The sequence below is a fragment of the Nerophis ophidion genome, linkage group LG19 (assembly GCF_033978795.1).
Source record: "Nerophis ophidion isolate RoL-2023_Sa linkage group LG19, RoL_Noph_v1.0, whole genome shotgun sequence".
Taxonomy (NCBI): Eukaryota; Metazoa; Chordata; class Actinopteri; order Syngnathiformes; family Syngnathidae; genus Nerophis; species Nerophis ophidion.
Window position 1 is genome coordinate 22,706,457 of NC_084629.1, and position 17,629 is coordinate 22,724,085.

General features: G+C 40.1%; 1 protein-coding gene across 2 annotated transcripts; it reads right to left on the reverse strand.

The window, feature by feature from the left end:
• Positions 1 to 1,971: 1,971 nt before the first annotated feature.
• On the reverse strand, positions 1,972 to 16,950 carry popdc2 (popeye domain containing 2). 2 transcript variants are annotated; one of them, XM_061879572.1, is made up of 4 exons: positions 16,185 to 16,950; positions 9,962 to 10,070; positions 6,419 to 6,839; positions 1,972 to 2,584 (listed from the first exon to the last, which is right to left on the reverse strand). In XM_061879572.1, exons 1-4 carry the CDS (start codon positions 16,676 to 16,678, stop codon positions 2,499 to 2,501), a joined length of 1,110 nt encoding a protein of 369 aa, XP_061735556.1. In that variant the 5' UTR covers positions 16,679 to 16,950; the 3' UTR covers positions 1,972 to 2,498. The 2 variants fall into 2 exon arrangements, with proteins under 2 accessions (XP_061735556.1, XP_061735555.1); XM_061879571.1 differs by having other exon boundaries at positions 6,278 to 6,839; positions 16,185 to 16,943.
• Between the last annotated feature and the right edge of the window lie 679 nt (positions 16,951 to 17,629).

Sequence of the window (17,629 nt, forward strand, 5' to 3'; positions counted from 1 at the left end):
AAACATACAATGGAATTTGGACCAAAAAAAAGTGTAAAAATAAGTATTAGCATATCACTAAACATGAAGTACACGTGGACTAAGTACATCATATCAAAAGCTGATTCTTAGTTTTTATTCTAATTAGAGTCCAATAAGCCCAAATAGCAAAGACAAATAATAAAAAAAGCATGTAAACAAACAGCTTGGGCCTTAAGAGTTTTAATATCAATAAATATTTTCTTATACGTTTGGATATAATTTAAATAACCTTAAAATAAGACATGTTGACTACCATGAATTGATTAACGTGGACCCCGACTTAAACAAGTTGAAATACTTATTGGGGTGTTACCATTTAGTGGTCAATTGTACGGAATATGTACTGTACTGTGCAATCTACTAATAAAAGTTTCAATCAATCAATCAAAATACTTATGCTGTGTGCTGGCTCCAATATTGATATATTAAATATCCAAAAATTTTTCAAACTAATTTCGATATTTTAAAATAAAACACTTAAAAATGACATTTTGAGTTATTGTATTTTCATATCAACTTTTTAGTGTACATGTTCTTTTTCCTTTATTTTAGCTGTTTGACTTATTTATTATTTAATGTCAGGATTGCCACTGACAGTTTGTTTGTGTTTTAGTTTCTCCTCTGTGTGTTTATTATTTCCTGTTTTTAGTTCCTGTCAGCACTCTTATTTTGGTTCAGCTTCCTGTTTGTCTCCCTGAGTGCTTTGTTTCCCCTCAGCCGTGGCTGATTGGCACCTGGCCACACCTGATGTCAATTAGCCAGCTCCTATTTTACCTCCTTTGTTCCTCCAGTCAGTGCTGGATTGTTGTCGCGCTTGTGTCGTGATTTGTCGATGTCACTGTTATGCCCGTTTGATTGTGGACTATTACTGACACCTTGTGGCGATGGGAAATGCTGCGCGTCATTAGTTTGCCACTTCCGGTTTAGTTTAGGCACTTCCGGTTTACGATGTTAGTTCAGTTCACAAACAATGAAAAGTAGACGAGTTGTGTTAACTCTTACACGCCTTGGAAAAGATTAGTCTGTAAGTAAACTGTTTAACTTGTTTATGTAACTCAATATTAAGGTGGAAAGTGGCTAAATTTGATAGTAAGATGTGAATTGAAAAACGATTTTTGTGCACTATTTTAATGAATGTTTGAGGATTTAAAATGGCTGCCGGTCGCATATTTCCACCATCGAAATAATTTCAACACTCAGCAGTATTTGTTTTGTAATAATGCTGTATATTTGTGTAAAGCTAATGTTTACATATTGTGTATTACATTTCAGTTTAATTTAATCATACAGCTTATACATTGTCATTGTGTGTAATTCAGTTTTACAATGATAATAAAAATAAAAATCCAGTGCAAGACAAAGCAAGATCAACAACAATAAAGAGCCTAAATGGATTCATCTGCTTTGGAACTTTCTTAGAACGTCCTGGATTGGTTAGCTGTCTGCCAAGCTGTATAACCTCATCACATACAGTGAGGGCAGAACAGTCATCGTTACAGCTACTACCTGTCGTGCTACTATTTGTCCTTGTCGTCGTAGCGGTAAGCTGTTCCTGTTAGCTATTTGTAGTTTGTTTTCTCCTAGCTTTTTGGTTTTGTGTTTTCTTGATAGCGGTTTCCAGTTTTTCTGTTTCCTGCTAGATACCTTGTTAGCTTCCACGCTTGGCCTTTTGTTTGTTATCCGCCCACGTGCGCGCTTTTACTTTGAACCCTTTGTTTGGTTTTATTCTAGTTTTTTATATTAAAACCAATTTTTCTCACTCCATGCCTGCCTCCTTCTCTGCATCTTGGGGTTTGTCAACAACTAACTTTGACATTTAATATGTATTCCTATTTTATTTTTGAAACATTACTTTTACTACTACGTTTATGTTGAATAATTGGTATTTATTCCTTTTTACTATTATTTTTTGATAATTTATCATTTAAAAAAAAAAAAATCCCTCCTCCGCACAGGAAGTGAACAAACTTTAATGCCAAAGTAGGAAGTTGATTGTGTTTTTATGGTACCATGAATTGATTAACATGGACCCCGACTTAAACAAGTTGAGAAACTTATTGGGGTGTTACCATTTAGTGGTCAATTCTCTGTACAATCTACTAATAAAAGTCTCAATCAATCAATCAGCGTGGTAATGTGACAGGAAGTAGGCGGGTTCGACTGCACAGGAAAAGCTTTATGGAAAAAAGTTGGCCCCCTGACGTAGAAATGTGTGGAATAAAAAGTGACACCACTGAAAAGCCAACCAAAAAAATAATAATAAATAGTGGTCCAAATGTTGAAGTTTACCATGAATTGATTAACGTGGACCCCGACTTAAACAAGTTGAAAAACTTATTGGGGTGTTACCATTTAGTGGTCAATTGTACGGAATATGTACTGAACTGTGCAATCTACTAATAAAAGTCTCAATCAATCCAAAAAAATTGTGAGAAAAAAGAGACAGGGATGGAAAAAAACCTTGGTGTGCTGAGTCGTCACAATTTGGGCGTGTCGGTCGGCGCCAGCGGCGCCCTGACGTTCCTCTGGAAGCGGGCCACTGGAGTCGTGAGGCCGTCGCCACCTGCGGGAACAAAACTCTCATTAGCGTTGGAAAAAAAAAAAAACTTTAGCACAAGATGGCAGAAGTTCACGCTAACACGAGTTTAGCGAGGATGTTATTCCTTCCTACAAATATTTGATCACTCACCAAACTAAACTGAACTGCAAACTAAACCTTGAAAAATGTGATCGCTATCAAAACCGTTGTTAGTTGTGCAACCTGCAATGATGCTAACTGACCAGCGACGGAAACTTTTACATACTGGAATCATGCTAACAGTTCGAATGATGCTAACATAATCTTAACCCTTGTGTAACGTTATTATTGTTGTTGCTCAGCCGGCGTTTGTGGGTCTGATGGACCCCTTGCATTTTGTGGCTTTTAATGCCTCACAAACACTTGTATGTTCAAATACTGAACAGATGTTTGCCTTACCCCAATAAACATCTGTTCAGTATTTGCTGAGTAACAACAATATGAACGTTGCACGGAAAATTTTTCTGCCAGTTTGTGTGTTTCTGCACCTGCGGCTCCCACACAAGGTTGCGACATTGTCAACACTGTCTGCTCTCATTTTCTCGCACATTTGACCCTCGGATGTTCTGTCAACTTACACTCTGTCCTCCTCCTGTCTAGGCCTGCCGCGTGCGTGCGTGTGTGTGTGTTTGTGTTACACAAAACATCAACTTCCGCACTTCTATTAGACATCTTATATGTAATAGAAATGTGTAGGTGGGGTGTATGGTGTGTGATCATTAAATATGTATTCTGATATATGTTCTTCACAGAAAATGTGTCAAAGTCAGTGAGTCTAAGTTTGAAAAATGTATTAATTGTGTCATTTTTCTTTTAATTAAAAAAAATGAGAACTGGTCCCACAGTGGTGTTTGGGTCGGTGGGACCCGTTTTCATGCTTTATTGGTACACAAAACATCAGAGGGTCAAATGTGCGAGAAAATGAGAGCAGACAGTGTTGACAAACAATGTTGCAACCTTGTGTGTGAACCGCAGGTACGGAAACACAAAAGATGAATCCCTGTGGGACGTAAAAACTAGCAGAGAAATTTTCCGTGCAACGTTCATATTGTTGTTGCTCAGCCGGCGTTTGTGGGTCTGATGGACCCGTTGCATTTTGTGGCTTTTATTGCCTCAAAATCAAACACTTTTACAACAATGTGAACAACAGTGTTAACATTACACAGACACTTAAATGAGGCTAACAGAGCTTAAATGATGCTAACATAAACTATAAATGATGCTAACAGAACTTTAATGATACTAACATAATTTTAATGACACTAAAATAATCTTACATAATGCAAACAATATCTTATATGATGCTAACAGAGCTTTAATGATGCTACCAGAATCTTAAATTATGCTAACAGAACTTGAATGTTACTAACACAATTTTAATGATGCTAGTCGAAACTTAAAAAAAGCTAACATAATCTTAAATGATGCTAACAGAACTTTCATGATGCTAAATGAAACCTAAATAATGCTAACAGAGCTTAAATGATGCTAATATAATCTTATATGATGCTAACAGAACTTGAATGTTACTAACATAATTGTAATGATGCTAAACTAATCTTAAATAAGGCTAACATAATCTTAAATGATGCTAACAGAACTTTAATAATGCTAAATGAAACCTAAATAATACTAACAGAGCTTTAATGATGCTAACATAATCTTAAATGATGCTAACATAACTTTAATGACACTAACATAATTTTAATGACACTAAAATAATCTTACATAATGCTAACAACATTTTAAATATTGCTAACAGAACTTTCACTGATGCTAACAGTATTTTAAATGATGCGAAGAGAATCGTAAATAATGGCAACAGAACTTTAATGATGCTGACAGGCCTTTTAAGGTACCAACGTAATCTTAAATGATGCTAGCAGAACTTTATTGATGCTAACTGACCATCAATGGAAACTTTAACATACTGGAATCATGCTAACAGTTTGAATGATGCAGACAGAATCTTAAATGATGCTCGTTGAACTTTAATGATGCTAACAGAATCTTAAATTATGCTAACAGTACCTTCCCTGATACTAACAGAACTTTAATTATGCTAACTGAACCTTAAAATGATGCTAACATAACTTCCCCTGATGCTAAAAGAACATTAATGATGCTAACACAACGTTAAAATTATGCTAACAAAACTGTCCCCGATGCTAACAAAACATTAATTATACTAACTGAACCTTAAAAAGATGCTAACATAACTTCCCCTGATACTAACTAAACATTAATGATGCTAACACAACGTTAAAATTATACTAACAAATCTTTCCCTGGTGCTAACAGAACATTAATGATGCTAACATAACCTTAAAATGATGCTAACAAAACTTTCCCTGATGCTAAAATAACTTTAATGATGCTAACATAATCTTAAATTATGCCAACAGAACTTTCATTGATGTTAACAGAAATTTAAATGCCGCTAACAGAATGTCAATGATACTAACAGGTACCTTCAGTAGTTGCTAATCATGAAACATTGGATGACGCTAAAACATTTGGATTCATGCTAAGAGAACATTTCATGTCACTAACAGAACTTAAAATGATGGTAACTAAACTTTCCCTGCCCCTCATAGAACCTTGAATGCCGCAAACAGAACTTTCCCTGATGCTAACAGAATTTTAAATGATGCTAAGACAACTTCCCATAATGCTAACAGACCTTTAGAAGTTGCTAATCATGAAACACTTGAGGACGCTAAAAATATTAGAATTTTGAATAACGCTAGGAGAACGTTTCCTGATGCTGACAGAACTTTAAATGGTGCCAAGCAAACTTTCCCTGGCGCCAACAAACCCTTAAATTATGCTAAGAGAACTTACAATGACTTGAAGAGAACTTTAATGATGCTAACAGACCTTTAAAAGTTGCTAATCATGGAACATTTTACAACGCAAAAAATATTTGGATTTATGCTAACAGAACTTTAAACAATTCTAAGAAAATCTTCCTTAACGCTAACAGAACTTTAAATGACACTAAAGATCAATTTTCCTGATGCTATCCGACCTTCAAAAGTTGGCTAATCACATAACCATTGAGAAAAAATATTTGGACAGACGCTAACAGAACCTACAGTGATGCTAACAGAACATTAAACTACGCTACGATAACCTTTCCTAATGCTAACAGAACTCGAAACTAGACTAAGATACATTTTCCTAAAGCTAACAGAACTCTAAATCGTGCTAATGATGCTAAGAGAACTTTCCTTAATGCTAACAGAACTTTAAATTACGTGAAGTGAACTTCCATGATGCTAACAGCTAGACCTTCAAAAAATTTTAATCATGGAACATTTGAGGATTTTACGAATATTCAGACTCATGCTAACAGAACTTTTAGTGATTCTAACAAACTTCAGAGCAAACATAGACGATGCTAACAAAATTGTTGACGAAACGATTCAAGTTCATTTAATTTGTGATGCTAACAGCCTTTAATGATTTGAACAGAATGCTAAATGATGCTAACAGCTATCATAGAGAGTGTTTACAGTTTTTCTTTGATTCAGAGCGAGTTGTACGGAGCGGATGACAGGTTTTAGACGAGCTAACGAAACAGGTTAGCGTGACGCCACCTCTCTAGGTTAGTACGAGCCGTGCACTGCAAGCAAGTGTCCCGTGCGCCACCCGGTGCCCAGGTGAGGTACTTACATGTAGCTTAAGCGGTGACCCAGTGTGTTAGCTCCGGAACCCTGCCCCACTACCTCAAATAATCCCTCTCACTGCCATAGTCCATCAAGGAGCCCGCCACATCAGCAAAGTCCTCCAGGACCAGGCTGGTAGAGTCCTCACCGGAGGGCAGCTCGGGGTCCGACACCCAGCGGTTCTGGTCGTGGTCACGCTGCGGGGTTCCGTCCGACGGGGTCTTCTGTTGCCGTGGTTGAGACGGGTGAGGTCGGTCTAGATCCGACAGCTGGAGTTCCGGCGCGTCCCACTGATGCTCCTTACGGGGGCCGCCGTCGTTGGCGCTCCCCCCCTCGCTGCTCTGCGACGAGGGCGCCAACACGTGGTAGAGGCTGGGCAGGCGGATGTCCAGGAGCACGCCGCTCTTGACGTAGAGCTTGTTATTGAGGTTGTAGAGCTTCTCTGCGATGTCCAAGCCCAGCATGACGGAGAAGAGACGGGCGACGTAGCGCTCCTTGGACAGCAGCGAGAACAGGCGGCGACGCCGCCAGGAGATGTAGCGCGAGTCCTCCTCGGCGGTCAGCGTGACCTGGAAGGTACACGCTAACACGTTAACATCATGCAAGGTTAGCAACACTAACACAACAATGTGAGCTACATGCTAACATTAAAATTTTAACAACATGCGAGGGTAGCAACAATAGCACAGCAATGTGAGCTACATGCTAAAATTATATTTTAACAACATGCGAGGTTAGCAACAATATCACAGCGATGTGAGCTACATGCTAACATTAAATTCTAACATCATGCGAGACTAGCAACAATAGCACAGCGATGTGAGTTACATGCTAACATTAAAATGTTAACAAAATGCGAGGTTAGCAACAAAATCCCAGCGATGTGAGCTAGATGCTAACATTAGATTTTAACACCATGCGAGGCTAGCAAGAGTAGCACAGCGATGTGAGCTACATGCTTACATTAAATTTTAACATCATGCGAGGCTAGCAATACTAGCACAGGGATGTGAGCTACATGCTTACATTATATTTTAACATCATGCTGGGTTAGCAACAATAGCACAGCGATGGGAGCTACATGCTAACATTAAAATTTTAACAAAATGCGAGGTTAGCAACAAAATCCCAGCGATGTGAGCTAGATGCTAACATTGGATTTCAACACCATGCGAGGCTAGCAAGAGTAGCACAGCGATGTGAGCTACATGCTTACATTAAATTTCAACATCATGCAAGGCTAGCAACACTAGCACAGGGATGTGAGCTACATGCTTGCATTATATTTTAACATCATGCTGGGTTAGCAATAATATCACAGCGATGCGAGCTATATGCTAACATTAAATTTTAACATCATGCGAGACTAGCAACACTAGCACAGCAATGTGAGCTATATGCTAGCATTAATTTTTAACATGCGAGACTATCAATACTAGCACAGCGATGTGAGCTACATGCTTACATTATATTTTAACATGCTGGCTTAGCAACAATATCACAGCGATGTGAGTTACACGCTAACATTAAATTTTAACATCGTGCGAGGCTAGCGATACTAGCACAGTGATGTGAGCTACAGGCTTAGATTATATTTTAACATCATGCTGGGTTAGCAACAATATCACAGCGTTGTGAGCTACATGTGTACATTATATTTTAACATCATGCTGGGTTAGCAACAATATCACAGCGATGTGAGCTATATGCTAACATTAAATTTCAACATCATGCTAGACTAGCAACACTAGCACAGCAATTTGAGCTACATGCTAACATTACATTTCAACATCATGCGAGACTAGCAACACTAGCACAGCAATGTGAGCTACATGTTAATCTGCGATTAACAGTTTATCAACTGAAACTGCGCCCTGAAAACTGTTAGTACTGTAAGTATTGGATTTTTTTACGCACTAGCTGTTTAATTGTAACGTGTATCTTAGTTGTACTTTTCATTAATAAATTTGGAAGTGTTGAAATCACCATGTGAACTCACTAATGCTAATCAGTAGCAAGTCAAAAGCAAAGACAATGTTTGTTAGCATCAAGCTAGTACAATTTTGGAAAAGTAAAGCCTCACTGTATTTACGCTGCAGCATTTTTTTGGGGTCAATTTCCTTGTCGGCATTGAAAAATTAATACAGGGGTGTCAAACTCACTTTGTATTGAGGACCACATTACAATTATGGTTGCTCTTAGAGGGCCACATTACAATTATGGTTGCTCTTAGAGGGCCACTTTAACTTTGTGGTGGATAACATAAAATAATGTAGCAGAGCACTTTAAATGATGTGACGGACCCCTTAAAATGATGTCGTGGGCCATTTTAAATTATGTGGCGGACAACATTAAATGATGTGACGGACCACTTTAAATTATTTGCGGAACCACGTCAAGTGACGTTGTGGGCAACATTAAATGATGTGATGGACCACATTAATGATGTCGTGGGCCACTTTAAATTATATGGCGGGAAACATTAAATGATGTGACGGACCACGTTAAATGATGTTGTGGGCCACCTAAATGTTGTTGTGGGCCAATTTAAATTATGTGGTGGGCAACATTAAATGATGTAACGGACCACTTTAAATTATTTGAAGAACCACGTTAAGTGACGTGGGCAACATTAAATGATGTGATGGACCACAATAAATGATGTCGTGGGCCACCTTAAATCATATGGCGGGCAACATTAAATGATGTGACGGACCACATTAAATGACGTTGTGGGCCACTTTAATGATGTTGGGGACCACAATAAATGACGTTGTGGGCCACTTTAAATCATGTGGCGGGCAACATTAAATGATGTGACGGACCACATTAAATGACATTGTGGACCGCATTAAATGACGTTGTGGGCCATTTTAAATTGTGTGACGGACTGCAATAAATGACGTGGGACACATAGATGATGTGGCGGACCAAAATAAATAACGTCATGGGCCACTTTAAATTATGTGACGGGCAACATTAAATGATGTGACGGACCACGTTAAATGACGTGGGCCACTTTAATGATGTCGCGGACCACAATAATGACGTCGTGGGCCATTTTAAATTATGTGACATACCGCATTAAATGACGTGGGACACATAGATGATGTGGCGGACCAAAATAAATGACGTCGTGGGCCACTTTAAATTTTGTGACGGGTAACATTAAATGATGTGACGGACCACGTTAAATGACGTTGTGGGTCACTTTAATGATGTCGCGGACCACGATAAATGACATCGTGGGCCAATTTAAATTATGTGGCGGGCAACATTAAATGATGTGACGGCCCACAATTAAATGACGTTATGGGCCACTTTACATGTGGACCGCGTTAAATGACGTCGTGGGCTACTTTAATGATGTGGCGGACCAAAATAAATGACGTCGTGGGCCACTTTAAATTATGTGGCGGGCAACATTAAATAATGTGACGGACCACGTTAAATGACCTTGTGAACCACATAAAATGATGTGACAGGCCAGGAAAAATGATGTGGCAGGCCACAATAATGCGATGTGATGAACCACAATAAATCCAAATCAAAATTGTGATCGGTCTAATCACAAAAGGATTAATTAGAGTTTTCCAGCGGCTACATTTTTCACTGATGGCAAACCTGCCAAGTCAGCAAACTGCAGCGGTGGACTTTGCACCCCGCAGTCTCACGGGCAGAGCTTTGGTACCTGGAACTTTCCGTCCTCGTTGGGCCTCAGAGACTCCCACTCGGGGGAGTCCAGGAACTGGTGTGGGTGGATGTAGTGCAGGAACTGACCCTCCAGCGACACGTTGACCCTGGCAGCCAGAGACAAGGTGGCAGAGATTAGCCAGTGGAGGTCACCTTGCTCAGATGCCTTCAAAATACGCTGAAGGCTGCAGGCTTTGTTCCTCTGTGGATAAAGTCATCAGTCAGGGGGAGCTTTATGCCGACGCCCATAATCCAGGGAGTACATCAGAAAGCCTGCATTAAAGATTCTCTTTTCTCCTTCACACACTTCAATGTTGCTTCTGTAAACGACCTCTGTCGTCACGTTTGTAGACCTGAACCACGGACCAACACCGCGCCTTCAGAACCAAGACATCAAAGATCCCGCATGAAATATTTGCCGAAAAATGCAATTATGGTAGAGAGTTGGTGTGAATGCTGAATGCTAACAGATAACACAACCAAAAAATATAGGCAAAATGAGTTATAAAAAACTAGCATGCTAAATGTACCATGCTAACATGCTAACAATAGCAGTTATTTACAGTTAGCTTTGGTGAAAAATGAAATTATATGACACTATAGCTGCTAAATTAGGTTTAAAAAAGCTTGCATGCTAAAATGCTACCGTGACGTGTCAAATACCAAAATATATTACTCTGAAGTGTGTACCTGAAAATGTGGTTTAAAATGCTAGCATGCTAACGTTAGCATTCACTTAGTATAAAAATGTGACTGAGCAGTAGACCTATGAAATTAGCTAAAAAATAAGATAGCATACAAACATTAGCATGCTGACAAGTAATTTGTCAAGTAACAAATATTTGACGCTGAGGTGTATACTTGCAAAATTAGCATTAAAGCTAGTAAGCTAATATTAGATTCCTAACGATTGTGCTGCAGGCCGCACTTTGGACACCCCTGGGTGTACATATTTAGCGTTTAGGTTTTCATGGCTACAAGTAACAAAAAATATGAGCAAAAGTGAGCTAAAGAAAATCTAACATGCGAACAGTACTATGCTAACATTCTAACAAAAGCTTATGGTTGCAATTAGCATCAATGAAATATACCAAAATGTATGATACTATAGCTGCTAAATTAGGTTAAAAAAAAAGCTGGCATGCTAAAATGCTACCTGTAACGTGTCAAATACCAAAATATATTACTCTGAAGTGTGCACATGAAAATGCTGTTTAAAATTCGAGCATACTAACGTTAGCATCCATCTAGTACCAAAATATGACTGAGGTGCAAACCTATAAAATTTCCTAAAAAAGAAGCTAGCATACAAACGTTAGCATGCTAACAGTATAATTTGTCAAATAACAAAAGATGTGTCGCTGTGGTGTATATTTGTAAAATTGGTTCAAAATCTAATAAGCTAAAAGAAGAACCCTCACCATTGTGCCACAGGCTGCACTTTGGACACCCCTGGATTATACATATGTAAGACCCTAAACTCGAAGCGTTTAGATTTTCATGGCATCAAGTAACAAAAAATATGAGCAAAATGAGCTAAAAAAAATCTAGCATGCTAACAGTACTATGCTAACATTCTAACAAAAGCTTATGGTTGCAATTAGCATTAGTGAAATACCAAAATATAAGACACTATAACTACTAAATTTGGTTAAAGAAAAAGCTAGCATGCTAAAATGCTACCTGTAACGTGTCAAATACCAAAATATATTACTCTAAAGTGTGTACATGAAAATGCTGTTTAAAATGTGAGCATACTAACGTTAGCATCCATCTAGTACCAAAATATGACGGAGGTGCAAACCTATGAAATTTGCTAAAAATAGAAGCTAGCATACTAACGTTAGCATGCTAACAGTATAATGTGTCAAATAACAAAATATTTGTCGCTGAGGTATATACTTGCAAAAGTGGTTTAAAAGCTAGTAAGCTCAAATTAGACCCCAGGGTTATACAAATGGAGGATGTTAGATCTGGAAGCGTTGAGGTTCACATAGTTTGGAGTAACAAAAAATACTAGCTAAAATTCTAGCATGCTTACAGTACTATGGTAACAATAGCGTATGGTTGCAGTTAGCATTAGTGAAATACCAAAATATATGACACTATACCTGCTAAATTAGATTCAAAAAAGCTATCATGCTAATGTTGGCATGCTAAAATGCTAACTGTAATATATGTCAAGTACCAAAATATATTACTCTGAGGCGTGTACTTGAAAATGTAGTTTAAAATGCTAGCATGCTAATGTTAGCATATGAAATAGAATATTATATTTTTATTTGCATTTTTAGTTTGTTAACGTTGTGCTGCAAACTTTGTGTAAATAATATCCATCCATCCACCCATTTTCAATCGCTTGTCCCTTTTGGGGTCGCTGGAGCCTATCTCAGCTGCATTCGGGCGCGTTTTTATGTTATGGGGCCGGTTACGGATAACGACACGTTCATAACAATTATAAAATGTGTGTGAGAATAATAATAATAACCAAAGCATTTTGACCGGGGCCTTGGCATCTTTCACTGCTGGGGCCCTAAAAACATGGTGGGTTTGACCACTGATGCCATGGTGATGCAGAGGAAGAAGAATGGCGTGTTGCAGCTGAATGCCAGTAAATCCCTGCGGGCGTGTTCATGCAAACATCTGCTCTGGACGCTCTCCAAGCCAGTGTTGGTGCGTTAGCGGCAGATTAGCGTCTTTTGGAGGCAGCTGACCTCGGCCATTGTGCGCACCGCCTTCCTTTCACAGTGCCGCGCACTTATTAGCTGACGGACGCTAAACGGGGCTAACTGAGGTCTGGGCCGACAAGCTAAACCGCTGGGAACATGTTACATAACAACGAGGAGCATGACGATAATAAAACACACAACATGGTGTTGTCACGAACACATCCGGCCAGTTGGAATTACTCTTCTAAATCCATGTCTCACGCCAGAGATGATCCCTTTAGTGACAATCAATAAAATAAATAGTCATGAAAATAAAGAATCTTGCATCTTCAAGCCCCTTTCTAACAGCCGCTTCAGGATGCGCCTTTTTATGGGCAGTCTTATTTACTTTGCTTAACTTCGACAGCTTCTTCTCCCCGTCATCTTTGTTGTAGCGGTGTAGCGTGCAAGGACAAGAGGGAAAGAAGTGTCAAAAGATGGCGTTAACTGTTTTGATGACATTCAGACTTTACTTAAATCAACAACGGAGCAGCATCTTCTCATCCGGAAACTACAACAAGGCCGGAAATGTGTCCCGTGAAAAAACTTCCGACTGGAACTCTCTACTAACTATAGTTCCTTGGGTGAATAATGTAAACTCACTATACCGGTATGTTTTAGCGCTTTCATGGCGAGTTTACTGACAGATATAAGTAAGAACTTTACATTACTTTATATTAGAAAGGGTAACAGCGGAAGATGAATGTCACATAAGAATATAGAGAAAAAGAAGGAGTTTGAGATGCTACCTCAGTAGAAGCATTTAAGTCTCACCTTAAAACTCATTTGTATACTCTAGCCTTTAAATAGACCTCCTTTTTAGACCAGTTGATCTGCCGGTTCTTTTCTTTTTCTCCTCTGTCCCTCCCTCCCTTGTGGTCCCCTAGAAGGGTTGCCCACATTTGAGGTCCTCTCCAAGGTTCTCATAGTCACCGGTGTCCCACTGGGTCTGAATTCTCCCTGCCCACTGGGTGTGAGTTTTCCTTGCCCTTCTGTGGGTTCTTCCGAGGATGTCGTAGTCGTAGTGGTTTGTACAGTCCTTTGAGACATTTGTGATTTAGGGCTATATAAATAAACATTGATTGATTGATTGTTTATCGACAAAGACTACAAAGGCGGATACGCCCAAGTTTTTAGGACTTAAGCAGATCCCAAATACAGCTCAGCCAGTACCAGAAGGTAAGGAAAGTTGCTTTTGCATAATATTGCGACACAAAACGCCATATAATATGTCTTACCTTATACACACACACCATAATATTACTTGTATGGTTAATGCGCCGACAATCCACCAAGCGGTGTGTCTTCATAGCTTATCAAAGTTGCACTAAAACATTTTGATAGATTTTTGAGCGTGGTGTGTAATGTTCTATATTTTCAATGGAAAGTTTAAAATGTTGGTGTTGTTTACTTGAGTCATATTGCCATCATACCACTTACCATGTATCTCTTATGTTTGACTGGCATCTACCGGTCACACTTATCATTACACCATGCACCAAATAAAATTGCTTCGAGGTCAGTGAGCAAAACCAGAATTATTCCGTACATTAGGCACACAGGGTTATAAGGCGCGCTGCCGAGTTTTGAGAAAAAAATTGGATTCTAAGTTTGCCTTATAGTCCGGCATATATATATATATATATATATATATATATATATATATATATATATATATATATATATATATATATATATATATATATATATATATATATATATATATATATATATATACAAACCCTGTTTCCATATGAGTTGGGAAATTGTGTTAGATGTAAATATAAACAGAACACAATTATTTGGAAATCATTTTCAACCCATATTCAGTTGAATATGCTACAAAGACAACATATTTGATGTTCAAACTGATTAACATTTTTTTTTTGCAAATAATCATTAACTTTAGAATTTGATGCCAGCAACACGTGACAAAGAAGTTGGGAAAGGTGGCAATAAATACTGATAAAGTTGCAGAATGCTCATCAACCACTTATTTGGCACATCCCACAGGTGTGCAGGCTAATTGGGAACAGGTGGGTGCCATGATTGGGTATAAAAACAGCTTCCCAAAAAGTGCTCAGTCTTTCACAAGAAAAGATGGGGCGAGGTACACCCCTTTGTCCACAACTGCGTGAGCAAATAGTCAAACATTGTAAGAACAAGGTTTCTCAAAATCATCAAAAGGTTCAGAGAATCTGGAGAAATCACTCCACGTAAGCGGCATGGCTGGAAACCAAAATTGAATGACTGTGACCTTCGATCCCTCAGACGGCACTGTATCAAAAACCGACATCAATGTCTAAAGGATATCACCACATGGGCTCAGGAACACTTCAGAAAACCACTGTCACCAAATACAGTTGGTCGCTACATCTGTAAGTGCAAGTTAAAGCTCTACTATGCAAAGCGAAAGCCATTTATCAACGACACCCAGAAACGCCGCCAGCTTCTCTGGGCCCGAGATCATCTAAGATGGACTGATGCAAAGTGGGAAAGAGTTCTGTGGTCTTAAGAGTTCACATTTCAAATTTTTGGGGGAAATATTCTACATTGTGTCATCCGGACCAAAGGGGAAGCGAACCATCCAGACTGTTATCGACGCAAAGTTAAAAAGCCAGCATCTGTGATGGTATGGGGGTGCATTGGTGCCCAAGGCATGGGTAACTTACACATCTGTGAAGGCACCATTAATGCTGAAAGGTACATACACGTTTTGGAACAACATATTCTGCCATCTAAGCACTGTCTTTTTCACGGACGCCCCTGCTTATTTCAGCAAGACAATGCCAAGCCACATTCAGCACGTCTTACAACAGCGTGGCTTTGTAAAAAATAAAAAAAAAAGAGTGCGGGTACTTTCCTGGCCTGCCTGCAGTCCAGACCTGTCTCCCATCGTAAATGTGTGGCGCATTATGAAGCGTAAAATACGACAGCGGAGACCCCGGACGACTGAAGCTCTACATAAAACAAGAATGGGAAAGAATTCCACTTTCAAAGCTTCAACAATTAGTTTCCTCAGTTCCCAAACGTTTATTAAGTGTTGTTAAAAAAAAAAGTGATGTGTAACAGTGGTGAACATGCCCTTTCCCAACTACTCTGGCATGTGTTGCAGTCATGAAATTCTAATTACTAGATGCAAAAAAAAATTATGAGTATGAACATCAAATATGTTGTCTTTGTAGTGCATTCAATTGAATATGGGTTGAAAAGGATTTGCAAATCATTGTGTTCCGTTTATATTTACATCTAACACAATTTCCCAATTCATATGGAAACGGGGATTGTACATTTATATATATACATACATATATATATATGTATGTATATATATATATATATATATATATATATATATATATATATATATATATATACATACATACAAATGGTCAGAGTGCTACAAGTCTTTTTGGTACACAAAGTTGGTAGAAGGAAGTGCTGGGTGGACTACACAATGGCACATAGACGGACACATACATACACACACAAACACACACACAGAGCGCTCACCTGCCAGACAGCAGAAAGGAGAGCTGGTCGATGGGCGTCTTGCCTTCCACAGCGTACTTCTCCCCAGCCTTCAGCTCCAGCACCCTGTTCTCGAAGGCGCCCGCGATCTCCTTGAAGACCTGGACAGGCACGCCCAGCGGCAGGTAGACGGCCCGGTAGAGGGCGCTCAGCTCCTCGCCGCGGAGGCCCTCCTGGTGCAGGCGGCACAGGAGGTGGCAGATCTGGCCCAGGCAGGCCAGCAGCAGGAGCAGGTTCCAGGCGGTGACGTCCAGGCCGCAGACGCTCAGGCAGCCCCACAGGGTCAGGCACACGTAGGAGGGGGTCAGGAAGCCGAAGAGGAAGAGGCAGCCGTACGCCCCGCTCCCCCCCATGTAGCCCAGGAACAGCATGCTGTGGCCCAACTGGTAGAAGGCCCCCTCCGTCCTGTTGCTCCAGCCGTCACAGACGGGTGCACAGAACAGGTGGTCCAGCAGGGTCCAGTCCTCCTTGCTCATGGTGGCAGAACCAGGTGAAGTACTTGTAGCGAAGTTCTGCTAGGGTCGCTCCATCAAGCTGGGAGACCTTAAGAGCGTGGAGAAAGGGCAGCCGGACAAGGACTCTGCGCTCATCATGTGTCCCCTTCTCTCTCTCTCTGCTGAGGGGGAGGGGGCATCCTAGCGTCCCACAAGGATCACCATGTTTGGACTTGAAACCCAAGGAGGCCAGAGTGGCGGACAGAAAGCAGGCCGCCTGCTACTTAACATAACGGGGTCGGGGGGCAGGAAGTGGGAGGGAAGACTAGAACTGATTGTCGCACTCAAGTCTCCAGAGGTCTTGGTTCTGGCTCAAGTTCTGAATCCAACATGGACGACTTGATCGCAGCAGGAGCTTTGTAGGAGCTTTGTAGTTAGCAGCTCAGATTTCAGGTATAAATATCCGCCCGCTGCCTGGCATACTTGAGAATGTGCCGCCCGCCTCGCGAGTCCCGAATCTGGAAGTCAAAACCAGGTACGGTTCCAGCCCTCGGGTCCAGAACCGAGGAAACACATTGTTTGCACTGTTAATGACAAGCTGTATCGCAAATCGAATTTGAATCGAATCGTCAATCAAGGAATCAGAATCAGTTGGAATGGTTAGGTGCCCCGTAATTCACACCCCTATTTGGGGTACAGAAAACAATCGATTCTCATCCGAATCGCAATTTTTATTTATTTAAATAAATTTATTTGCGGTCTCATCCGCGGATGAACCGCGGGTCGGGCGGGTGACATGACGAAAAATTAGATTTTAAATAGATTCAGGCGGGTGGCGGTTGAACCATTCGGAAATATTTGATATACATGGTTCAGGGATCGGCAACCTTTACCACTCAAAGGGCCGTTTTGACCCGTGTCACTAAGTTAAGAAGACAACAGGAGCCGCAAACATTCTCGCGAATAACTGCTGGCGGTCATCCAGTTAACAAT